A 27,639-nucleotide genomic window follows, 5' to 3' on the forward strand; every position below is an offset into this window, starting at 1 on the left:
AAGATCTGTGTAACAGAACTGAAAGAAAAACAGACTACTTACGGTGGAATTTTGATACAGTGATATGTTAGCTATTATAATGTTAATCTTATAACTTGGCTTCATTAAAAGCCCTCCTATTGAACTGGACAAAGTCTTTGGACCAGGAAGCTCAATATTGTATAACAAGGAATTTTTACACACTGTTTACCCTAAGGACATGTTTTGTACTGTAGCACCAGTATTGGCTTTATGTAAGTCAGGGGTCTCAAAGTCCCGGCCCACGGGCCATCTGTGGCCCGAGAACCTCCCCACTTCAGCTGAGACCCATGCAGCCACACTGCCGGTTCTGTATGCTGCAGGCACCGCCCACCACAGCTCCCACTGGCTGGGGGAGAGGGACAGGAGATACCATCACTAGTCGCCGGGCAGAGTCAGCATCATTAGTTGCCAGGCAGAGTCAGCCATGGAGGCAGCATCACTTTTTTCCACAATGAATATAAACAAATCAAAACACCGAACACAACTATCTGATGCACACCTTGCTGCAATCCTGAAGGTTTCAACTGCTCAGTCACTGAGGCCAAACATCAACAAACTGACAGAACTGAAGCATTGCCAGGTGTCTGGCAAATATTAAAAACTCTCTGGCAGGCGAAGAATTGTATAATTATTTCTAAGAAATTCAAAATAAAAAATATAATATAAATGTTTTCTTTTCTGAACACCATCCTCAGTGACATTATTGGCCCACTGGGAGGATTTGAGAACTGGCACTGGCCCTAAGGTAAATTGAGTTTGAGACCCTTGGTGTAAGTATTCTATAAATACATTGGGTAAAGCAGTATATTGAATAGTGGTACCAAATATGCCAGCAAGTTTGGCCCAAAGTATGTCTAATCTAACTGTAAAAGGCTTTTATCACTACACTATCAAACTAGTGTATTGTAATTTACTAAATATGCTCCTCTTAAAATATCATCATATTCACGAACTATGTGAAAAACACCTCATGTCAATATGTACTTTTAATATCATTTGAATACTTACCGGGCAATTCTACTTAAACTAAAGATGGAAAAAATCAGAACTCCAGATCTGAAAACCTTGAATTTTGAGTAAGTTCTGGTCCTCACTTCACAGAATTGGCTATCATCTCTGTAATGGGTGGAGCGAAAACCCCAGGTCCCACTCCCTCCCCCCTTCCCAGATTCTGGGGGAAATTTCATTTTGAGTCCAAATTCAAACTTTGCAACTCACAGGACCATCTCTTCTTTAAAGTACATAAATAGGATTCCCAAATGTAGTGACAGTGTGTAAGAAATATTTGGCACAAGCATTAATAATACATTTTCATAAGGGCATGCTAGCAGTAATAGTTTAACCATAAAGTTACTAGAAACTAAAGAGGATTTAATAGTAAAAGAAAAAATTGAATGTTAAACATTAAATTTTCAAAGCACCTTTATGGGATTTTAGCCACATAATTTCCATTTGCCTTTAATTTGGGAATTGTATAGCTAAACCTCTGTGCAACTCGATGACATTTTAGGTGGTAAACAAAAAATATCCGTATTTTGAAACTGCATTATGTTTTCTATAAACTAGAAGAAAAGGTTACTTGCCCTGTGCAGTAACTGTGGTTCTTTAAAACTTGTGTCCTTGGGGGAACTTGACTTCAGGTGCAGATGCGCCTCTCAAGCCCTTGATTACAGATTTTTTTGTTGAGTGTGTACTGGGCCTGCACATGCATCCTATACATCCTCATACTGTGCACCGACATGATATGTGAATCACCGTCAGTTTCTTCTCTATCCAAACCTCCCACAGAGAAGAGTCCAAAGCAGCGGGGAATGAGGGCAGGTAGTAGAGCACCCACACAGACACACATCTTGAAGAAAAACAGTTACTGCATGGGGGAGGAATCTTGTCTTCTTTGAGTCGTGTCCCCTATGGGTGCTCCACTTCAGCTGACTCCGAAGCAGTATCCCACAGGGAGGAGGGAGCTTCGGAATTGAGTCCAGAACTGATGATAGAACCAGAATTCCCAGTGCCACATCAGATCTAGCAGCATGGATCAAGGCACATTGACTTGAAAATGTATTTATTGAAGCCCATGTATTGCCCTTACATATCTCAGATACTGGAATATTTTTGAGTAATGCCATGGATGCTGCTTGCAACCTGGTAGTGTGCACTATCACCCTGTGGGAGCGCTGAGCACTGGCTTCATCATAACAAGCAACAACAGACCCAGAGATCCAAACAGACAGTTTCTGGGTGGAGATTGTGAACCTTTTGGATCTGTCTGCTATGGAAACGAACAGTCTAGATAACTTCTGAAATTGCTTGGTTCTATCTACAAAGGAGGGTCAAAGAGTGTTTGACATCTAATGTATGAAAAGAGTTCTCCTACTGAGACTTATGTAGTTTGGAGGAAAACATCGGTAGATAAATGGTTTGGTTAAGATGAAAGTCCAATAATATCTTAGGTAAAAATTCAGGATGGGATCATAAAGAAACCTTGTCTTTGAAGAACACCATAAAGGGGGGTCTGCCATTAAGGCCTCAATTTCCCTGACTCTATGGGCCAACATGTAGCCACTATAAAAGCTGTCTACATGGATAAGTAAAGCAAAGAATACATTGCCATCAGTTTGAATGTAGGTCTTGTGAGGCATCTAACTACAATGTTGAGATTCCACTTCATTGGGGAGGGGTCTTTGACTTGGGGGTAGAGGTTCGCCAAATCTTTAATAAAGCTTGAAGACACAGGGTAAGCAAATATAGAAACCCCTTTTTTCTGGAACATGAAAAGCTCACATTGAGATCAAATGAACCTTGATTGAGCTAACTGATCATGCTGATTTCTTTAGGTCCAACAAGTTAACCCATGGTAGCTGAGAGAGATGAGGATTTGGATACGAGCTGCTGGCATTGATACCAGTGGCTGCATCTCTTCCACTTCTACAGGGAAGTGACTTAGGTTGATTCCTTTCTATAGATCAGTAACACTTGTACTTCCACAGAACACCATCAAGGAACCATGCTCTGAGGTGGAGGACCCCCTAAGTTGGGGTCACGTAACTGACTTGTGTTTTGGGAGAGGAGATGGGAGGTGGATCCTGCTCTCCCATGCTTGTTGATATAGAACATGCAGACTACATTGTCCATCGTGATTCTGATTGATTTGCCCCTGATGAGGGGTAGAAAATGAAGGCAGGCATTCCTGACTGCCCAGAGTTCCACCAGGTTGATGTGGTGACTGGTTTCCTGAGGTCACCATCTGCTCTGAGCCATGAGAGTACTGAGGTGAGATCCCCATTTCAACAGGCATGCATCCACTGTCATGGTGATTGTCAGAGTTAGATGAAGGAAAGGAATGCCTGCACCAACAATGAGTTGATCTTTCCACCACTCTAGGGAGTCCTTTACATGAAGGGGAACCAAGACTTGTTTGTCTAAGCTGTTGCTGATCAGTGAACAGACCTTTTTGACAGTTCCTTACTGAGGTACAAGGACTCCCTTAAATGGTCCTGACCAGATTTAATAATGTTATGAATCTGTCCCTGGGGAGGTGGGCTCTGGCTGTCAATGAATCCTAGGATGCCCCTATGAACGGTATTTTCTATAAAGGGCTTAACATGGATTTTCTTACGTTAAGCTGAAGACCCAATTTCAGGAAACGAAAAAGGGCCATCTGAGTGGATTACAGTACTGCTTCACATGATCAGCCCTTGATCAGCCAGTCATCAAGTTATGGGAAAACTAAAATTGCCTCCTGATGAAGGTAAGCAGCTACTACCGCTAAGACCTTTGAGAACACCCTTGGAGCTGAGGAGAGGCCAAAGGGAAGTTTTCGGTATTGAAAATGATCTTAGCCTATCGCAAACTGTAGGTATTTTCTGTGAGATGCATATATCACTACATGGAAATGGGCATCTTGTAGGTTGAGAGCCAATACCCAGTCTCCTGCCTCTAGTGAAGGGATGATAGCTGCCAAAGTCACCATCCTGAACTTTTGAGACTTTATAAATTTGTTTAGTAGTCTTAAATCCAAAATTGGTCTCCACTGTCTGTATTTCTTTGGCAAAAGGAAATACCTTGAATAGGTTTCAGAGTAGCAGCCGTGTTAGTCTGTATCCGCAAAAATAACAGGAGTACTTGTGGCACCTTAGAGACTAACAAATTTATTAGAGCATAAGCTTTCGTGGGCTACAACCCACTTCTTCGGATGCATATAGAGTGAACCATATATTGAGGAGATATATATACACACACATACAGAGAGCATGAACAGGTGGGAGTTGTCTTACCAACTCTGAGAGGCCAATTAAGTAAGAGAAAAAAAACTTTTGAAGTGATAATCAAGATGGCTCAGTACAGACAGTTTGATAAGAAGCAAGTGTGAAAATACTTACAAGGGGAGATAGATTCAATGTTTGTAATGGCTCAGCCATTCCCAATCCCTATTTAGCCCTGAGTTGATTGTGTCTAGTTTGCATATCAATTCCAGCTCAGCAGTCTCTCGTTGGAGTCTGTTTTTGAAGTTTTTCTGTTTTAAGATAGCCACCCGCAGGTCTGTCAAAGAATGGCCAGACAGGTTAAAGTGTTGAATAGAACTCCTTCCCTTGTGAAGAGCGTGGACCAGCTCTAATGGTCCTAATTAAAGGAGGGAGTCTATTTCTTGTCTCAGTGAAAGCTCGTAAGGAAGGTCCCTGAAGAGGGATGGGGAGGGGGGATGGAATGGAGAGAGGGACATAAAGTGGATGGTGTACCCTAATGTTATGACCTCTATGTCTCTGATGATCTGCTTCCATGCCTGATGGAAATGGGAAAGACAGTCTCTATATTAGGGGAGATAGGCAAAAGTCTGCAGCTGTTGAACTAGAGACGTGGGAGGATTTGAACCCTTGGCTGATGAATCAAAACTTTTTGATGATGACTGGGTACTTGCAGGAGGATGGGCAGCTCTCTTCCTCTGGAACTTATGTCTCTTGCTGGGGGATTCAGTGGGTCTTTGAAACCATGAGAATTAAACCAAGCAAAATATCTGGGCAGTTTGTGACCTACTAAATCTTCTTTTATTCTTAGGTGTGTAGAAAACCAGAGATAGTAAATTTTAATGTGCGAAAAGACTCATCCATGGTCTCTGAAAATAGCTTCAGACCATTGAAGGGGAGGTCTTCTATAGTGTTCTGAACTTCTCTCAGGAACTCAGAGTTGGAGCCATGACGCCCTGCACATAACTACCACATGGAAATGGATCAGGCTGCAGTGTCTGAGGCATGTAAGGATGCTTGAAGCAATGATCTAGCTAGTAACTGATCCTCAGTGATGATGGCCTGAAATTGTTCCCTTTGCTCCTGCGGAATATGATCAATAAAAGCTGTAAATTTATTGTAATTTGTGAAATTGCATTTAGCCAAGATCGCTTGATAGTTTGTGATCTAGCATAGTGAGGTTATGGACTTCTGTCCAAAGAAGTACAAGCAATTTTGGTCATAGTCATATGGGACAGACTTGCTTATCTTATTCGTTATTTGCATTCATCACTATAGAATTGGAGGTGGAAGAATAAGAATTTGGAGTCCTTGGATGGGACAAAATACTTTTTATCCACCTGTTTTCAAGTAGGCAGAACCATAACAGATGTTTGACAAACAATCTTTGCCGGGTTCTCGTTAATAGGTAATGCAGCTCCAGATGGTGTTTCTCATTGTAAAATGTCAAGCAACTTGTATTGTGAACCCTTGATTCTTGCTATTCGAAGACTATTTTAATGAGGTCCTGAAATTGCTGGAAATCATTGGCCATAGATGGTGGTGGACGCATGACCACCTCAAATTGTGATGATGATCAGACAGGAGTCTGAGGGGTGGCCCCTTTATCTGCCCTAGCCTCCTGTTCCTCAAATGTCTCCTTGTGCTGGGGTCTCTATTGAGGAGAAGAGGACTGAATATCACTGTTGGAGCTGGTGGTCTGGCAAACTGTCTGCACATATCTCAGGGACACCTATATGGCCATGCAGGGGCCCATATGGGAGATGAGGTGGCATCCTTGGTTGATCCCACCAGCCATGCTGTTGTCCACAAGTCTTCTCTGTGGGTATCAAAGAGTGGGTTCCTATGTAGATGTGTAGGACAATGGACAAGACTGAAGGGAGGTTTACCTCCTCCCCCTCAGTATCCTTGAACGGGAAGTAGGGGCACCGGCAGAAAATGCTAGTGAATCAGGTGTTACTGGAGAGTGATGGTAGCCTCAGAACTAGAATCTTGGTACCGAGAGGTGTTTGGTACCTACGAGCAGTGGAAATTCTGTTTCATCTGCCAATTTCAAGTCTTCCAAGCACCTAAATTCCTGTTGTACCATATGGAGGACTGGTACTAACACAGTAGTCTACTTGGGTATTGCCACAGACAATACCATACGTTTACAACATACTAAAGTTGGTGCCGATGGTGTCTGATGCTTCTGTTTGCATGATACCAAGGGCCCTGACTGGGCAGGTACTGATGATGGAGCTGTGCTTGATAGCCCTGGTCTGGAGGAGTTCTTATCCCTACCTTCCTTGTAATGTATAGATGGTACCAAGGATCAGTTGGATGGATCAGTCCTTCAAGCTCCAGGATTTTCCAGCCCCATCAGTACCAAGAGGAATCGGTTTCCTCTATGGAACTGAGCTGAGAGGTCAAGCCCAATATAGCCTTGGTGCATGGCTCGAGGATGTATAGGACGCATGCGTGAGCCAAAGAGACTCTGCTAACAAAAAAAAATTCTGATCAGGAGAGGCACATGCACATATGAAGTGGAGCACCCCAGGAACACTACTCAAAAACGAGGGCCTGATCATGGGTTCTGGTGAAGAGTCTGGTTGCAGCTTCACAGTCTGGATGCAATCTACAACCACAGAAACTTGAGTCTTGGGGCAGCCAGGTAGCTTTCACCTTGTGGCAAAGTCTCTTGGACTTAGCCTCCTGACTGTCATATACATTAGATATACTAAGATGACATTATGGGAAGCATTCCTTCTACAGTGATCTAGTGGGATGGATTCCTCGAATAACTGAATGACAGACAGATTGCTGGGGACAAGACTGAATGACTTGTGTGGCCCAAACTCATCAGTTCAGACTGACATCTCTGAAATCTTGTGACTAACCTGAATCTCAAAGCATAGAAAAGTTTATTCCTTGAACTTCCTGAGTAGAGAACTGATTGGAATGCCCCAGTACAATGGTGTACCAAAGTGGAGGTTTATATATATTATATATACACCGTTCCTGCTCTTTGCAGGGATGAAAACATCTGTTTAGTTTTGGTAATAACTTAAATTAATAGGCAAATATAAACTCATGCTTCAGAACACTAACATAAAAGTCTTTTAAAGTGTTTCTGACTTCAACATGTTTCAGGTCTCTATCACCAATCACAGGTGGGGAAACTGAGACACAGAAAATAACTTTCCCAAGGTTACACACAAAGAACAAGAAACATAACTGTGTAAAGTGAAATATTTGAGGACTTAGTCAACTTAGACTGGGTTTAGTTGAAAAGACAAAAGCAAAACACACTTTAAATTTGAAGAAACTGCTACATATTTTTATATAGAAGAAGCTCATTTGAGATTCCAACCCAACAAGCACTATGTTCCTCACTTTGTACTATATAGTATCTAAAACATCACAGATATCCAATGGAACACACACAAATAAACTAAGCCTCTTCCATCTCATTGTATATTTGTTTCCTCAAGCTAAGGCAGAAATCCAATCCATAAAGAATGTTGTAGTACCTAGATGTGCAGAACAAATGGTATATAAGATCACACACTCTTCTGAGACACTTGTAATGTTCACGCAAAAAGAGGTCCAGAATAAAAAGAAACTAGCACCTCTATAATTCCTTTGTTTTGTCAGGTCAATTCAGATGCCTAATATTAATGTAATCTTGGTGTTTATACTTAATAATCTCAGTGGCAGTAATGGAACAATAAAACCACTTTAAAAATTGCTTTAAAAAGAAAAGAATGCACAATTAATATGGATGCTCCAGCCTTTGAATACAACCTTATTACTAGAGAAAATGAGAATCAGGAAAGGATCTTATTGTTTAAAATATTGGAAGATATGGGCTTCCTTTTGACAAGGTCCCATGTATATGTACAATAACCCTTTGTATTTAACAATAGGTAAGTAATAACAACAGTAAAATTACCCTGCTCTCCAGCTGTTTCTGTATATTGTGTAGATGTTGGTTTAATCTAATGCGTATTGTTGCATAATATCCCCAGGCATAGTCAAGTAAAAGCTAAAGCTGTACAAAAAAGCCTACATTTTAAATGGGTCTTGTCATTAATGCTTTATTAATTGCCCCAGGCAATGCAAACCCAGAGCTAGGCGAGCTATAACAATATGACACTTTAAGGTCAAATCCAATTTCTGCTGCGTTTTATGGACTGGGCCAAATATTGAGTTAACAGCAGGAAAGAACAATTTATTGGGCTTTTTTCATATTCTGATTAACTGATCTAAATTAGATCAGATTTTTTTGTGGAAACAAAACAACTTTAAACCCTCAACATAATAGAATTGTTGACTGTTTTCTATTATGGCAACTGTATTTTCTAACAGTCACCTTCTACTTAAAGTGTGTATAATATACTGGGTTTTTATATAAAGGGACTAAATAAAAAAAGCTTCTATGAGCCTATGTGAAACAAAACATCAGAAATGAAAATGCATAAACTATCGCTCCATGTTATTTAACACAACACATTACATGAATTAATATATGTAAAATTAAACCTACCTTCACATCTGAGGTATCTCTTTGGCTGTTTCTCCAAGATCTTGCCACTGAAGAGAAGGTTCGATCTGGATGGTCAAATTTTGCATCATTTGCATTAAGAAAGAATGTTGTGAAGGGCTCCTATGACCAAACAAATGAGTACACATATAATACAAGAATACAGCAGAATGGATCACACAGCAGTTTCCTAATGAAATATGAGACATTTTTAAATTTATAATTAAAACATGAGTAGAATAATAATTGGCATTTCATTTTACACACACACACACACACACACACACACACTCTCTTATATTGATAATGAATTTTGCACCATGTAAATCTGATTGCTGGAATGGAAGGATACAATATTGCATACTCTGTCATAAGACTACTGTTGCCATGATAATTGGCAGGCAGGTATGCTCTGGTACTACTTCCATTGAAATCACCATTAAACACTCTCTTTGTTACATATATAAGTATGCCTGGTCTGATCAGCACAAGACTGTGCATTCAAATTAAATCACATGAAAGCACCTATAAAGTTTTTATTTTAATATAATGCCACAGTCTACTCTTGTTTTCTTCTCAGTTGGTAGGATTGGGTGGAGATATGGGGACTCTTTTGACAGGTTGCTAAGATGGGGGGAGGTCTGGCTTTATTGTTATTTTTTGGGCAGCTGATTGAATGAGGTATGGATTTTATTTTGTTCTATGAAATATTGATTCTTTGTTCATGGTAATGAGTGAAATATAAAGATAAATAACTCAGAGCCTAGGAAGGACACTAACAATGAAAATAAATGAATGTCATCATTTTATTTTTTTTATATTATGCTATTCTGAACAGTTATGATACACCCTACCAAACCAGGATTCTACATCTTCAAGAAATATGCTACTAAGGGTTAGCTCTATTTGTTATCAGTACGTTATCTGTGCTGTGGAACTTGCATCAGAACAAGACTTGTGTACAACTAACTCATTGTGTAACCTATATACACATCTCCCTAATTCCCCACTTATTGTTTGTGCCTCTGACTTGTGTCATATCAACCATTAAATAAAATAGCAACTATTAAATTTAAACATTTTTACAAAAATGGACTGCATCCCAGAAAAGCACTAATTCTCAAAATGTGTGATAGTAGATAACTGTTGGGGGGGGGGGGGGGAGGGGAGTCACGATTGAACATTACATTCTAGTGTGATGCTACCAGGGCGAAGATTTCCTTACTGGTTCTCAGCCTGGGAGCCTTGCCTTACTCCTCAGTGTCTGTGAAGATGAGTATGAAATTAACCCATCATACTAAATAATATATGATATTCTTGCTGTTGTCTAGCAAATAATTCCAAATGATGGAATTTTTATTCCATCTTTTTTCTCTTTTAAATGCCTAGGAAATTATGCACACACAAGAAGACATTAAAATAATGCAGGTTGCAAAGTGAAGGCACTCTAAAGCCTAGTTATGGCAGGTTTCCCCATGCATCTATGAAGCTCCCAATAAAGTCTGAATTAAAATAATCACATACTGTTTTGGTTGCAGGACCCTAATACATGTTGCACTCTAAATGGTCCAGAGGATTCCCCACCTAGTTACTGTGGGAGTCAGACAGCATGCGGCAAGTGAGGCAGAGAACCACATATTACAGCAGGGGTAGTCAAAAGGAGGACCACAGGCCAAATACGAACCGCCAGACACTTCTGAAGGGACCTCAAAATCTTTTTATTTATTTATTATCGTTATTATTTTTGTATTTTCTCTGGAATCTGGACCTTGACTACACCTTGACCAAAAAATTTGGACTTTGACAAAATTGACACCCACATATTAAAGTGAGGATAAAAAATATTCAACACTGGCACATTTGCTGAGCATTGTCATAACACCAGACTGAATCAGGATGCAGATAGGAACAGAGTTAAACTTGGGAGGGCAACTTTAACTTTGATGTGCCCATCAAAGCACTTTGGATTGCTTTACTTGGCGACCTTCATGTATGAAATAAGTACCCAGTAGATTAACATTACATGTTTTAATTAAAGAAAATTCTTATTTTGGTTTATAATTGGAAAAGCATTCTGTAATACTTACAATGGCAAGTTTTGCAAACTATGTCACTTTCCATCCTATTGACCCTGTGAACTTTAGATCTGATTATCTCTGCTTTCTAAAAGCCCCAGCCTATCTTTTTTTTTTTTACATTTATACTTTAATTTGATTTGAAGACCATTGAGAAACAGTTTACCGATGGATGCTGAAATCCGAAGCAGCTGATGGATTAAAAAAAAAGCAGAAGCCAGAAATATGATATAGTTACAGTAAATTATGTAAAAAGATTAATCCAAAATTCCATGACAACATTATTTTAAGCATCTGAGACAAATATACAAAAGCAAGAAAATTCAGAGTCAAGGATTAAACCTGTAATAGTTGAGCACTACAGGGTGCCCTATTATGTTATCCTGCTATGACCTGTTGTGCCTATCTTTTGGATTTTTAATTCTTAACTGGAATTCAGAGCTTTTCCTAGGCTTATTTCAGATGCTTCACTTAATTTTAAGGTGATTTTTATTATCTGGAAATACATGTGGTTAGAAAATATAAATATAGTTCATATCTGTATACAATACGTTCATTCAAATTTTGTTCTGTGCTACAGATTACTATTTCATTTAAAATTTTTCTGTCTGTGAATGCTACAAAGTTGCAAAATGTATTTCATTATAAACCCATTTCAGTTGTTCGTAGTATTCTGAATAAAATTGATACCACATTCACTGGCGATGGGATAAGAGACTTCTGCAGCACTTGATTTCCACCCTGTGGACCACTCCCTTTCCCCTCCAGAAGTTCAAGAAGATGTGTTTTGAGCAGACCCATTCCCCTCCAGTGGACAGACACTGGTGTCTGGGTCATGCAGGGGAAGGCAAGAGGAGGGACAGGGTGAAATCTTGTCCCCACTGAAGTCAATGGGAGTTTTGGCATTGACTTTAGTGTGGCCAGAATTCCACTCAGGACACATTTAGGCTGGAAACAGGCCCAAGGGTCATCATTTTGGCCATCACTATTTCCCAGCTCTCTTCCTAATGGATGTCATTGGGTATCATCTGCTACATGACTCATTGCTCATTGGTGGTTTGGGGAAAAACTGGCCAGGTTTTCAGATCCACTTAGTGGATTGCCTATTGGGGTTGGGAATGGATTTTTCCCTACTACAGGTTTCCAGTGCCCACTGGGATTTATTGCTTTCCCAAAGCAGTCTAGACAAGGGGTTTTGGATTAAGTTTGGATGATTATAGGGATACCTGGCAGCAACCACTATATTTCCATTTTAAAGGATTACTGAGACCTTTTCATTTGAGAAATGTTAGCAACTCCATTGCTTGCAGAAGGTCGTTGATATTCAGTTGCGAGAAACCCCTAAGGTTATTGCAGTGCCTTTTCTTTGTCCCATTACATTTCAATCAGATTTAGCTGTGTTGTGAAGTGTTACAAATCACCATTTCCTTTTCCTCTCTTGTGTTCCTCAGAACAATTCTGGCAGCCTGACAAAATCACTAAACATTGTAATAGACTGGATCCTACCATTGCCATGCTGCACTGTGAATGCCTGAGAGCTGCCAGAGCAGCTGTGGTGTGGGGGTAGGAAGAAAAGAGTCAGGGTGGGCTTCCTTCAATGACATCCCCACTTCCCTGGACCCAGCATCCCATCTCATGTGGCATGCACTTTCACAATTCCCGGGGATGAGGAGATGACAGAGAGCGAGCGAGCTGAGGCAGGCTCCCTCATCATCCCCCAGACCCAGCCATTGCCCCAGTGTCCTATCTCCCACACAGGGACTTGATTTGGGACAGGTGCTCCCCCACTCCTGGTTGGAAGGAGGTAAGAGAGCCACACCAAGATCCCCCATAATCTCTCAGACCCAGTACATGGTCGCAGTAACTCATACCCACCTCTGAGGGCACCACAAGGACTAGAGCTCCCACGTCTGGGAGTGGGAGAAAAAGAGGCAGGCCAAGCTCCTCTTGTCCACCCTCTGAACCAAGCATATGACACAAGTGTTCCATCCCCCTATGCCAGGATAACAGCTTTTTTATGCTGCCAGCTAATGTAGTTAGTCCTGAAACTCAAGTAGTAGACGTCTGCCACAGTGCGGAAGGCTCAAGATTCAAACCACACTGATGATAAAAGGGGCTGGGGGACGGTTACAGTCATACAGAATAGAAATTATTTTTACCTAGGAAATTACATGTAAAAAACTATGTTAAAAGAATATTATTTAGGCTGCAACATAAAATACTCAAAAGTTAGGGAATCTCAGGTTCATGGTGACCCCCACAACCTAAGTTCAGCTCACGCTTTAAGTATATGATCATAGACTATTTTTTCCAGAGGTCTCCTGCCTCATTCAGTTCACAGATTGGACACACAAAAGGGCCAAATTAAGGTTGCATCAGTAACCATTAATCTGGCATTTCCTAATTTTTTAGTGCTTGACTCTGCAACCTCAATAACACTCCTTTAATGCAGTTCCTCACAGCATCATGGAGGCACAGTTGGGGCAAAGAAGACTAGGATTTATAGTTATTGGTTGTATGGTGGGAGTCCCCAAAACCTCCATTGGACACAGTTACTTGAATAGTGTGAGAGTTGGGTGGGTGTATATCACCTGTATCTTGTGTTAAGGTAATAAAGTTGTGGCCCGCCATTTAAAATCCATTCTAATGTCTGCCTTTCAGTTACCTGCATATCCTGAGCAATTCTGTGGAGCTCAACAACATTTACTTGCAAAATCCTACATCTCCCTGTCTAACACAGTGCAAGCCATTTTAATGTAGTGCTTAGGTTGCAAATCTACACACACAAACATCAGGACATTAAAAAGTTAAGATATATTGTCCATTTCACACATATGCACTCTTTTTGATTACTGAATAGGCTATTGTTGTACACTTTCTACTGAGAGTACAATATGAGGAATTTAAAGATGCTCTTACTGACTTAGGCCTGATCCAATACCCACTGAATTTAACTTAAAGCCTTTTATTAGCTTCAATGGACATTGGATCAGGTCTTTAACTTTTCCAAATACCCTGTCTTATTTGTTTACTGATAAGAATCAACTATTACAAAACAAATTTAAAATTTTAATTTCTACATCTGTTCTACTGCATTACAAACAGAAGGCGAGATCTACACTATCTGGGGAGTCTCTTTGTGTTAAAGCTAACTTGCACCACTGTATTATATCAATGACACCACAGGTGCACATATTCTAAGATCGACTCATACAAACTGGCGCTTTTCCACCATAGTCAGATATGAAAAGAACTTGCAGGTTAAAGGTCAACTCCAATGAGAACAACAGGGCTGTGGACCTGGGAAAGGAAAACTTTTTATCTCATCATCCCAATGGTCATCACAGTATATTTCATACAGAATAATGGATTTTATTGAAACATGTCCATAAATTGTGTTAATTTGGGCTGATTTTTATTATACTAGTAGTATGTACCTATAAAGCTGGTGGGTTGTTTTTTTCTGAAACCTATCGTTAGGTTAGTTAAATCTCTATTCAAGAGCACCTAACTACAGCCTATACTTACATTTTAATGAAAACAACACAAAAAGACCAGGGGCTGCTAACAGGGAGTTTCGCAAGGGAGTTCTCCAGGTGAAGGAGGAGCTAATACAGCATCTGTGGGGTAAGTGACTGTCTGTAGTGTGTGTTTGTTTGTGTTTGGGGGTTACTTGCTGTGTGCTGAGCTTGTGTTTGTTTGTTTGGTTGTTTGAGGGACCGTGTGCTCTGGCTGGCAGTTGGAGGCAGGTTTGAAAGCTCGAAGCCTCTGGTAATTGGCTGAGCCTTACTCAGTGGGCGGGGCATTCACTCAGGCCAGGGCTTTATAAAGCACCTAACATTTATAGGTGCTTTATAAAGCCGCGCACAAGCGACCAGGGAGCTTTGCGACCAGGGGCTGCTAACAGGGAGTTTCGCAAGGGAGTTTAGAAGGGGAGTGGGAAGGGAGTGCGAGTCCCTCGCCAGCCGTAACCCCATCCCCGTGGCCCCCCCCTAAAACCTATAAACCAAACCACATTCCAAAACTTCCTTCTGTAAACCACCCTTTCATTAACTAGGATACAATGCAGGCAGAAGCCCAGCAGCAGAGTGGGGGCTATCCAGTTTATTGCACCGACTGTTGCATGTATGATTACCTGCCCTGTGGGCGGGTGGCGTATGTGTGCAGTCGGTGCAAGGAGCTCCTGGCCCTCAGAGACCATGTACGGACTTTGGAGGCCAGGGTGGCGGAACTGGAGGAGCTGAGAGAGGCAGAGAGGTATGTTGATGAGGCTTTCCAGGACACTGTAGAATTGTCCCACCTCCGCTTAGACAGCACCTGTGCTGTTAAGGAGGAAGAAGGGCCCAGGGAAGTAGAGCAGTCAATGGGAGCAGAGGGAAACTTTCCCGTAGTTGGGACCCTCCTTCCAGATGGTTCTGGGGTTGCCTCTCGCACTGAGGTTGCCTCTCCGGGGGAGGGAACTCCAGTTTCTAGGAAAAGGCAGGTGTTAGTAATGGGAGATTCGATTATTAGAAATGTAGATAGCTGGGTCTGTGATGACCGGGAGAACCGTATGGTGACTTGCCTGCCTGGTGCGAAGGTTGCGGATCTCTCGAGGCATCTAGATAGACTTATGTGTAGTGCTGGGGAGGAGCCGGTGGTCGTGGTACATGTAGGTACCAATGACATAGGGAAGGGTAGGAGAGATGTCCTGGAAGCCAAATTTAGGTTGCTAGGGAAGAGACTGAAATCCAGGACCTCTATGGTGGCATTTTCAGAAATGCTCCCAGTTCCACGCGCAGGGCCAGGTAGGCAGGCAGAGCTTCAGAGTCTCAATGCGTGGATGAGACGATGGTGTAGAGAGGAGGGGTTCACGTTCATTAGGAACTGGGGAAACTTCTGGGATGGGAGGAGCCTATACAGGAGAGATGGGCTCCACCTAAACCAAAGTGGAACCAGACTGCTGGCACTAAACATTAAAAAGGTTGTAGAGCAGTTTTTAAACTAGGAGATGGGGGAAAGCCGACTGCTGCAGAGGAGCGTGTGGATCGGACACAGACTTCCCTTAGGGGAGAGTCTGATGATAGAGAATCTCCAGGTTATAGTCAGGAGCAGAGGACTGAAAAGTATAATGTAAGGGCCGGATCAGATGATAAACAGCCACATAAAAAAGAATCTGGCACATCAGAAAAAGACAGGCTAATAAACAGGGACAAGTTTTTAAAGTGCTTGTACACAAATGCCAGAAGTCTAAATAATAAGATGGGTGAACTAGAGTGCCTTGTGATAAAGGAGGATATAGATATAATAGGCATCACAGAAACCTGGTGGACTGAGAGCAATCAATGGGACACAATCATTCCGGGGTACAAAATATATCGGAAGGACAGAACAGGCCGTGCAGGGGGAGGAGTGGCACTATATGTTAAAGAAAGTGTAGATTCAAATGAAGTAAAAATCTTAAGCGAATCCACAGGTTCCATAGAGTCTCTATGGATAGAAATTTCATGCTCTAGTAAAAATATAACATTAGGGATCTATTATCGACCACCTGACCAGGACAGTAATAGTGATGATGAAATGCTAAGGGAAATTAGAGAGGCTATCAAAATTAAGAACCCAATAATAGTGGGGGATTTCAATTATCCCCATATTGACTGGGAACATTTCACTTCAGGACGAAATGCAGAGATAAAATTTCTCGATACTTTAAATGACTGCTTCATGGAGCAGCTAGTACGGGAACCCACAAGGGGAGAGGCGACTCTAGATTTAATCCTGAGTGGAGCGCAGGAGCTGGTCCAAGAGGTAACTATAGCGGGACCGCTTGGAAATAGTGACCATAATACAATAGCATTCAACATCCCTGTGGTGGGAAGAACACCTCAACTGCCCAACACTGTGGCCTTTAATTTCAAAAGGGGGAACTATACAAAAATGAGGGGGTTAGTTAGACAAAAGTTAAAAGGTTCAGTGACTAAAGTGAAATCCCTGCAAGTTGCGTGGGCCCTTTTTAAAGACACCATAATAGAGGCTCAACTTCAATGTATACCCCAAATTAAGAAAAACAGTAAAAGAACTAAAAAAGAGCCACCGTGGCTTAACAACCATGTAAAAGAAGCAGTGAGAGATAAAAAGACTTCCTTTAAAAAGTGGAAGTCTAATCCTAGTGAGGCAAATAGAAAGGAGCACAAACACTGCCAACTTAAGTGCAAGAGTGTAATAAGAAAAGCCAAAGAGGAGTTTGAAGAACGGCTAGCCAAAAACTCCAAAGGTAATAACAAAATGTTTTTTAAGTACATCAGAAGCAGGAAGCCTGCTAAACAACCAGTGGGGCCCCTTGACGATGAAAATACAAAAGGAGCGCTTAAAGATGATAAAGTCATTGCGGAGAAACTAAATGGATTCTTTGCTTCAGTCTTCACGGCTGAGGATGTTAGGGAGATTCCCAAACCTGAGCTGGCTTTTGTAGGTGACAAATCTGAGGAACTGTCACAGATTGAAGTATCACTAGAGGAGGTTTTGGAATTAATTGATAAACTCAACATTAACAAGTCACCGGGACCAGATGGCATTCACCCAAGAGTTCTGAAAGAACTCAAATGTGAAGTTGCGGAACTATTAACTAAGGTTTGTAACCTGTCCTTTAAATCGGCTTCGGTACCCAATGACTGGAAGTTAGCTAATGTAACGCCAATATTTAAAAAGGGCTCTAGGGGTGATCCCGGCAATTACAGACCGGTAAGTCTAACGTCGGTACCGGGCAAATTAGTTGAAACAATAGTAAAGAACAAAATTGTCAGACACATAGAAAAACATAAACTCTTGAGCAATAGTCAACATGGTTTCTGTAAAGGGAAATCGTGTCTTACTAATCTATTAGAGTTCTTTGAAGGGGTCAACAAACATGTGGACAAGGGGGATCCGGTGGACATAGTGTACTTAGATTTCCAGAAAGCCTTTGACAAGGTCCCTCACCAAAGGCTCTTACGTAAATTAAGCTGTCATGGGATAAAAGGGAAGGTCCTTTCATGGATTGAGAACTGGTTAAAGAACAGGGAACAAAGGGTAGGAATTAATGGTAAATTCTCAGAATGGAGAGGGGTAACTAGTGGTGTTCCCCAAGGGTCAGTCCTAGGACCTATCCTATTCAATTTATTCATAAATGATCTTGAGAAAGGGGTAAACAGTGAGGTGGCAAAGTTTGCAGATGATACTAAACTACTCAAGATAGTTAAGACCAAAGCAGATTGTGAAGAACTTCAAAAAGATCTCACAAAACTAAGTGATTGGGCAACAAAATGGCAAATGAAATTTAATGTGGATAAATGTAAAGTAATGCACATTGGAAAAAATAACCCCAACTATACATACAACATGATGGGGGCTAATTTAGCTACAACGAGTCAGGAAAAAGATCTTGGCGTCATCGTGGATAGTTCTCTAAAGATGTCCACGCAGTGTGCAGAGGCGGTCAAAAAAGCAAACAGGATGTTAGGAATCATTAAAAAGGGGATAGAGAATAAGACTGAGAATATATTATTGCCCTTATATAAATCCATGGTTCGCCCACATCTCGAATACTGTGTACAGATGTGGTCTCCTCACCTCAAAAAAGATATTCTAGCACTAGAAAAGGTTCAGAAAAGAGCAACTAAAATGATTAAGGGTTTAGAGAGGGTCCCATATGAGGAAAGATTAAAGAGGCTAGGACTCTTCAGTTTGGAAAAGAGAAGACTAAGGGGGGACATGATAGAGGTATATAAAATCATGAGTGATGTTGAGAAAGTGGATAAGGAAAAGTTATTTACTTATTCCCATAATACAAGAACTAGGGGTCACCAAAAGAAATTAATAGGCAGCAGGTTTAAAACAAATAAAAGGAAGTTCTTCTTCACGCAGCGCACAGTCAACTTGTGGAACTCCTTACCTGAGGAGGTTGTGAAGGCTAGGACTATAACAATGTTTAAAAGGGGACTGGATAAATTCATGGTGGCTAAGTCCATAAATGGCTATTAGCCAGGATGGGTAAGATTGGTGTCCCTAGCCTCTGTTCGTCAGAGGATGGAGATGGATGGCAGGAGAGAGATCACTTGATCATTGCCTGTGAGGTTCACTCCCTCTGGGGCACCTGGCATTGGCCACTGTCGGTAGACAGATACTGGGCTAGATGGACCTTTGGTCTGACCCAGTACGGCCTTTCTTATGTTCTTATGTTCTTAAAAGAAGCCAGGAGGCTTCAAAAATCAGCTGAAGGAACAAAACAGGAAGATCTAGCTTCACAGGATAGAAGTTTGAAAACAAATGTCCTGCATTTCCTTTGTTTTTATGTTACTGTACATTGTCTGGGTACACCGCAAGAAGGACAAGAGACTTCTTATGGGTTTTAATCAGGCCGCAACTTTATTATATAGATGTCTGGGACTACCTGGCAGATAAAGTGTTCAGTGCAGGCAAATCCATGCTTATTTATATCAATTCTCTGGGGCTTTCACCAGCCCCCCCTTTGTTTAATCCATGCTTATTCAACTCAGTTTTCCAGGGCTTTCACCAGCCCCCATTTGTTTCCATCCAGGTCCCCCAGCCGACCCATGGCTTGGACCTTACCATCCACCAGCCTCGTGAGAGGGTTTAGGAGGTCTATGAGAACGGAGGCGGTTGGCTCCCTGCCGTTCCTGTCAGAGGAGTCCCCGAACCCCCTCCCCCATTCTGTTCCTTTATCCAGGACCTCCTTTTAAGTCTTTTACCAGGCCATTTATCTGGTCACTGGCTGTCTTCCCTATGGAGTACATGCACTGAACATCCGCCACAAGGAGGCGCCAGCCATTTGCTTGGCTGCCTCCCCCCCCGACCTTGCCAGGTTCCCAGACATCTGCCAATGGCCTCTTGGCTAGCAGCCCTACTGGAGAGAAAGAACCCATTGTCCCATGTGTGATCGTCAAGGGGCACCAGCAGCTGCATTGTTCTTGACCTGGTACTGCAGCAGTCGCCCTTAACGGAGGGCTGCATAGGCGACCCATTTTCTGGATCTTTGAATTGACAGGACTCCTTAAAACAAAACAAAATAAACAACTTGTAAGCTGGAGCCAATAATGTGCATTCCGCCAACCACATGACATTCTGAGGTTCCAGAGAGCCCGTGGCTTATGTAATCTGGCAAACTGGAAATGAGATGAGGCGTCTGCTATGCCATTATCCATGCCCAGCATGTGCTTGGAAGAAAAAACAGATGTTGAAGGTTAAGCATTGGAGAATGCCCTTACCAAATTTCCAATCCTGTGCGATTTGGAACTGTACCACTGCCATGTTATTGCGCCAGAGGCACACCCTTATATTGGCCCCAAATTAATAACCTTTTTTACCTGCACAATGATACCCCATTAAATTGAGTTACAAAACTTTTCCACACCCACAAGTCTTACTACATCTGTATAGTGACTCATACACAATTGTGTGGTCTGGCTATGCCAGCTGTTGCCGCTGCCAGCCAGGCACAAAAACGCCTTCCCCGGGACAACAACCCTGCAAGCAAAGTTCAGCTCCAAGCCCTGATAGGTTAATGTAGTGTAAAGGTTTTTGTTTGTTTAACCCAACTGTTTAGCCAGGGCCTGAAATGTGCCCAACAGGTGAAAACAGTCATTTGACCCAGCTCGCCCTGCGAACAAAATTATGCAAATAATGCACTATTTGGTTTAGTTCTGCTGGCCACACCACTGCCCAGTGCAACATTGTACTGAATTTTTGAAAGGCTGCACAGGATACTGAACAGCCCATGGGCATAGCCTTGTGGAAATAAAATTGCTGGTGGCAGGTGTCTTGCAAACATGCCTGTATTTACAGGGGTTGCGGAAACGGCCACCATTATTAAATGCCCAGCAAATACTATTATGGGCCCGGGGCCCCTTTTGAGCTTGTTGCGGTATGAACAAAGCCCTGGTGTCCTTGGTGTTATGCCCTTGAACCACAGTGTCTGATGCCGCCTTATTCCAGTTTGTGTTGCTGCCCTTAATGTAAACTGCTTATGACATGCCCCCAAACATATTGGGTGCCCGCCTAATCATATTCGTATAATTAACAAAGGCCGGCTGCTGTCTGGGTCGGCCTATACCATAACACCCACCTACATGACGAGGGCAGCCTCCGAAATTTTTTCATGTTCTAGCCACCCTTGGCCTCTTGGGCAGTTCGCTGTTTTGCTTGCCTTGTCCATGTTTACTGTCTGTGAACACCTTTCTGTGCCATAGGGATATTACCTACACAAATTGCCTGTGAGTGAATTATATATTTAGTTGCACTGAGTAGGTGAACTCCCATCAGGTAAACTACCCCGGCATAACCGTACCGAGGACTGCATGTAGTGAGTTCTGCAGAGCCCTGCTCCCCCATAGTCCCCCCGGGAGTGTCTACTCTGTCCCCTGCGGTTACATGCCCTGATGGCCGATGATTTACCATGTGCCCCTTCCCTGTCCTGCTGCTGAAACTTGAGCCCATGTTGGGCCTACCCTGTCACCCTGTGCCGACCCCTCACACCTAGCTGCCTGAAGCTGCTGTTGTAATTGCAAATTAGCTTGCAGCAGCTGTGTAATACCGTCAGTGCCCCCCACTGAAGGTGACACCCCTAGGTGGGTCTGCCCAGGCTTCTCAAACTTCCACTCCTGGGCCCAGAGTATTTAATACCCCAATGGGCTGACTCTTGTTCCCCTTAGTTGAACTCGCTGAGTGACTGGTTGAACACGGTCCCTGCACCTGGCTGTGGCCTCTACAACTGCCACCCTTTGCCAGGCTGGAAGGCCAGATATCACCTCTGCCCAGGACCGGCTCTACCATTTTTGCCGCCCCAAGCAACAACAACAACAAAAAAGCCGCCCGAACTGCCGAAGCAAAAAAAAAAAGCCACCCAGATTGTGCCGCCCCAAGAATGGACGAAATGCCACCCCTTAGCATGTGCTGCCCTGCCCCAGGCACATGCTTCCTCCGCTGATGCCTGGAGCCAGCCCTGCCTCTGCCACCCATTTCCCCAACCTCTGTGTGGTTTAGATTACACTCACCCCCAGGATCAGCATTACCACCATCCCTTGTGTTAGGTGGAAGAAAACATCCTGTTTTTAGGTGACCTTGTGCCCTTTGAAGTGTTGTAATGCTATGGAGAAAACCTCAGAAACACTGTCACTGACCATTTGACCACCCCATTAATGCACACAGCCTGCTCACCTGAGTGCGTGGACACTTTCCTATGATCATTTGCCTCCCTTAGTCCATGAGGCTGCCCTGGGTTATGCCTTGGGTTATTAAACACACCACCCTGGGCAGTAGCAGTCCATGTACTTGTGAGCCCCCTTGCCTCTGCTGCAGTACTGTCTGTCTTGGGTTTCCTTCCAGTCCATGGGCTCCCTTGGGGCTTCCCTGCCTGTGCCTGTCCCCTTTCCAGCAAGGTATAGGCACGTGAGCAGCAAGCAGCACACAGCCATGAAACAGTAAAAAAATCCCCCCCCCCTGCTCTGTCCCTATTCTCCACCCCCCCCCCCCCCCACGGTAATTGTCCCTTGCCTTGCTCCCTCCCCCTCCCAGGAGATGCCCAGCTTGTTCCAAGTGAAATAGAGACTTGCCCCACCCAGGTTTCATACCTTTATGCACATTCCTGGGGGAGGGAGGGAGGGTGAGTCATCGCGGCAAAGCACCTTTTGCAGCAGTTTCTGTCCTTTCTCTCTTCCCCTCCTTCCCCCTCCAACCAACCACAAAGCAGAGCTGCCTTCTTTGGGTAAGCCCAGACAACTTTTGCCCCACCTTTAGTTGTGGTGCAGTCATTCTTACTGAAGCAGATAACTTATATGGCACAAAGTCTATGAAAATATCTAGAGCAAGGTCTGACAAAAACAAACAACTGGGATCTGGGGCAAAAATCTGTCTGGGGATTGGTCCTGCTTTGAGCAGGGGGTTGGACTAGATGACCTCCTGAGGTCCCTTCCAACTCTGATATTCTATGATAAAAGATAAAAGATAGTCTGGCTTCAAATACAGGGCTGAAAACTCTTAGCTCATGTATGAGATAACTTTGTGGTGCTTGGTGTACTATAAATATCAATGCTTCTGTGATGGAGATTTGTACCAGCTTTGTTTCAGTTTTTGAAGAATGACAGGCTGAGGAGGAACACAGTAACAGGGAAAGAGTTACCCACACAAATGTATGAGTTTTTTTATGCCCCTTAGTAGTTGGGATGCATGTGCTCATAACAAAGACAAGTGTGCATCATGACCTGAAATACATGGGTTCAGAACAAAAGATAAAGGGGTACACCATGATACCATAAACAAACATGGTAGAAAGTTGATTAATTAAATCCAATTTCAAATGCTATATACGGTACCTTTTACTGGTAAACAAATAGGGAATGAAAGGATGGCTTTAGAGGAGTAATGTCGGGGAGCACACTTTCTACATAACATGACTGTAACATAGCTGACTGGGACTGTCCTCAGAGATTGGTATCATATAGAACCTTTTTCTTGTAGCACATTAATAAACCTGACTGAGACTGGTTCTTTGATCTCTTGAATATATTCATAACAAAATAACATACTAAAGTGTGGTCAAGAAATTGACTAACAACAGATTTTGCTGAAGTGTCATTATAAGAATTTTATTTTATGAATATTCTTTATATTTAAATTACCAAAACATGCAGTTCTGTATAGGAGTTATTCAACTCATTTGTCACACCTAGAAGTGAAGCCATATAAAAATCCATGAAGTATGAGAATGGGGCCCTTCTACAGTTTTTCACACTGAGCATCCTCTGCCTTTATCAAAAATTTAAAAATTGATCATGAATTTCCCTAATACTTTCATACAAGTGCACTTTATAGATTTAATCATAATATCTGGAAATATCTTCATTATGGCCAGAAATTTCTTCCATGAAACCAACTAAACCTACCTTCCATCATAAACCAGCAAACAAAAAGAACCAAGGCTACACTTGAAATTCAGGGCCACAATGAAGACATTCAGGATGTATGTAAAATGCATACTCTACGCTGTCTGATTTTTTTTTTTCTCAAGGCCAATAAAACTCAGGTAATAAAACTTGACATTCACCCCAACAGAAGTCTAGATATTTCAGATTTTCATATTGGGTAATATTGCTATTTCTCACAACCACTTTAGGCTGTGCTTTTCCCCCCTTTGAATAACAAGTGCTTCTTAAGTTAACTAATAATTTCATATAGAAAGATATGAGCTATTTTTGTTACTGTGGTCCAATAGTTTCCATCAAACTGAACAGTACTACAGTAATTCACTTTGCAATTACTATGTTTACTAATTTAATCATTTTATTTTAATAGTTGCATTTGAAAAACAACATTTTATTACACTCTATACTGTTGACTAATATATGATTAGCATACATATATATTATGCTGATAAAACTACCCACAATATATATTCCAAGCATTTAAGTAAACATGTTATTATGCATTAGTATAGCAGTTATAAAGCCCAAATTGGCCTGTACCTTTGTTGTAATCCTGTATACTTATGCTAAGTATCCCATAACACCTTGCATTAGCTGAAGTAAGCCTTGGCTTGAGTAGATAGGAAAACTCTCAGGATATTATCAGAATGCAGTCTAAAATGTACAATGTATTAGTTTAAATAGAAGTTAACTAGACATTGACTGCTTTTATTCTGTTTAGCATTAAAAATTCTTAATTGTATAACTTTTCTTCTACATTATCTTGGCTTGGGAGAGTTTCTGGGTCAGCTGCACCACTCTCAAGAGTGGATGTAAACAACTCTGATGAGGCCTCATCATGCTGAACTGCTACTCTGAAGCTGTATCGATTTTTAGAGTGTTCTTGGGAGATGGGATGAAGTGTCCCAGAGTTTATATCAAAAGCTTTTAAGGTGTATCGGGGCAGTTGTTTTTACTATAATATGTTCCGCTTATTAGCATCCCCTTGGTTTCCAGCAAAAAGTTGCTATTATCCGACAGTTGCCCAATAGGTGCAAGACAGGCTTGCAGGGCTGCAGCCAGGGAAGGAAGCACTGGGACTTGCCTTCGTGGGCTGCCCGTGGGTGGGACAGCAGGGAGGAAGAGGCTGCAGCTCGGATAACAGGGCCTGCCACAAGAAGGGGAGACCGTGGGCAGGGCAGCAGCAGTGCCACTGGGGGTCTACAGAGCTGCACAGAGCCTCTACCTGAGGGCTGGGAGGGAAGGTTGTGGGTAGGACAACAACGAGGAGAAGTACTGTGCAGCTCTGCAGACTCCCAGCAACCCCAAGCCTTGTGGAAAGCCCTGGCACCCAGGCTATATCCTCTTTCCCCATTGCTGCACTGCCCAGAGCTTCCCCTCCCAGCCCACAATGCCAAGATTCTGTCCGGGGCTTCCTCACTGGGCAGGATGTAGGTACTCGAGGGCCTTATCTCCTGTGCAGTCCCAGGGCACAGGCAGGTTTGCAGGGCTGCAGCCAGGGAAAGCATGTCCCACTGCTTCCTTTCCTGGCTGCAAACCTGCCTGCAGCCGGGGCCTTTCTTCCTCCAAAACTTCCCATAAGCTGCATGCCATTGCCAATATCTGTATGCCATTAACACTAAAGTCAATGAGATGGGATTAGTTCACAACAAAATGCTGGTATTAACTGGAAGTTGTGAATATCAGACTTGCTCTGAAGTGGCATCTACTGTCTTGTACTGCAGAGGTGTCTAGTGGCCTCAGTCAGGGAGTAGGCCTCATTGTGCTAGGTCCTGGCAACGGGAGAGGAAGAGAACAAACTACTATTTATAGGCATCACTGAAGAGTGAGTTTTAAGGAGGGATTCAAAGGATGACAATGTAGTAGTTTTACACACTTTTACAGGGAGATCCTATCATGCACAAAGGTACTTGAGAGAAAATTGGACTACCAATGAAGGTTTGGATCATTACCAGAATGGAGGTGAAAGCTATTGACACCATAAGAGTGGATAGAGTCAGGGACAAGATCTGAAGGACCTTGAAAATAAGAAAAGTCCAGTATATTAGAGAAGGGTGAACCAGTGGTGGAATGCAGAGAGGGGGTGATTGTCACAGTGATGAGCTAGGGAGATTTTCTTAACAGCATTGTTTTGAATTGACTTGAGGGGAGCATGATTGCATCTGTCAGTGCCAGAAAGGAAGAGGTTGTAATAGACAGGACACAAGTAGAACACTTACCATTTCAAAAAATGAATTAAGGATAATACCTAAAAAGAATAAAACAAAACCCAAACCATTGTGTTCTGCATGCAAATTGCTAAGTCCAGAAGTCCCAATACATATCTGATGCCCCAAAATCATAGTTTTATGGCAGATTCTCTCCTCAACCTCTCATACAGTCTTTGATACTGTGGACCTCTCCCTCTTCTCTTTTCTTTCTTTCCTTTTATTTCGCTAGGTTTCTGCTACTCTGTACTATCTTTGTTCTTTTCCTACTTTGACCACCTCATTCCCAGCACACTTTGGTAATTCCTCTTCCTCCTCCTTCCCCCCTCATTTGTTTCTTCTTTTTCTTGCCGTATCCATTCCTTGGGCAACTCAATCTGCTCCATGGATTTAGCTACCACATTCACCTCTCTCTCTCTCTCTCTCTGTCCCTTCTGTGTAATCCTGTATCTCCAACATCTCCTCCTGATGTCCCGCCAATTTTTCAATCTACAAACTGAGCTCAACTTTACTCCCTGTGACCACAGACAACTCATTTACACTCCTTGACCTAAGATTACAAACGCCTTGGTATATTTCACTCTTACCTAGTCTTCTTCCCACACAAACTCTTGTCAAATCTTATCCCCATCTCCCCAAAACACCACTTCCTCTATGTCCTAACTAGTAAACCCGTTTTATCCCTTATCTATCAACTTAAGGCTCTTCTTCTTTGGTTCTATGCTACAGCCAAAATCATCTTCCGCAATTACCATTCTGACCATATTACCCCTTAGTCCTAATGCCCTTTTACTATCTCTTTACACATCTGTTCCAAAGACTTTATTCTTACTTTCAACACTATAGAGAACTCTGTTTGATCACAGTTTGAGTTTCTTCTTTCTCTTCTCCCTTTTCACTTTCCCCTCTCTTCCCTTCACTTCCTTTGTTTCCTTTCATTCATGACTGTTTTTTTGTTTTTTTGTTTTTTTTGGCATCCCATTCCCTGTGCTGGGAACACTCTATCATCCCTATATGCGCTCTCTTCTCTAAATCTGTCCTCAAAATTCACTTCTTTTGGCTATCTTGACATCACTGATCTCCTCTTTGGCACTATCTGCCCCCTCTCTAACATATAACTACATTAAATATTTTAAAACAAGAGAAAATCATGAAACAAACAAAATAATTATCTTAATCCTTGAAAATAACTGTCCTGTGAGCAGTTTTTTTTCATTCTTTCCCTTGTTTCCTCTTTCTCTTCCTTATGGTCTTATTATTTCTCACTATGTTATTTGTCAGAGTTATATGGCAAGACCATCAAGGCAGGTACCTGGCCCTCTTCTTTCTTAGTTAGTGCTAAATAAACAACAACAATAATAATAATGATAAGATATTAGCTTAATATAAGAAATGAGTACTACTTTGTGTATTGTACATTCAGTCAATAAGAGGAAGTTACTCACCTTGTGAAGTGATGATGGTCCTTCGAGATGCGTGTCTCTATGGGTGCTCCACTGTAGGTGTATCTGCGCCCCTGTGCCTCTAATTGGAGATTTTTGGTAGCAGTGTCCGTTGAGTTGGCACATGTGCTCTCCCTCCCTCATGGTCTGTCTAGAGGCTATCAAGCGCTGCATG

At 42.3% G+C, this 27,639-nt stretch overlaps 1 protein-coding gene across 4 annotated transcripts in view; it reads right to left on the reverse strand.

The window, feature by feature from the left end:
• NBEA (neurobeachin) overlaps window positions 1–27,639 on the reverse strand; it is an 816,600-nt gene that overhangs the window by 88,605 nt on the left and 700,356 nt on the right. For all 4 annotated transcript variants that reach the window (XM_065403538.1, XM_065403557.1, XM_065403547.1 and 1 more), the window contains one exon: window positions 8,791–8,910. In XM_065403538.1, the coding sequence (XP_065259610.1) occupies window positions 8,791–8,910 (120 nt within the window). The remainder of the gene's footprint in view (window positions 1–8,790; window positions 8,911–27,639) is intronic.

The sequence above is a fragment of the Emys orbicularis genome, chromosome 1 (assembly GCF_028017835.1).
Source record: "Emys orbicularis isolate rEmyOrb1 chromosome 1, rEmyOrb1.hap1, whole genome shotgun sequence".
Taxonomy (NCBI): domain Eukaryota; kingdom Metazoa; phylum Chordata; order Testudines; family Emydidae; genus Emys; species Emys orbicularis.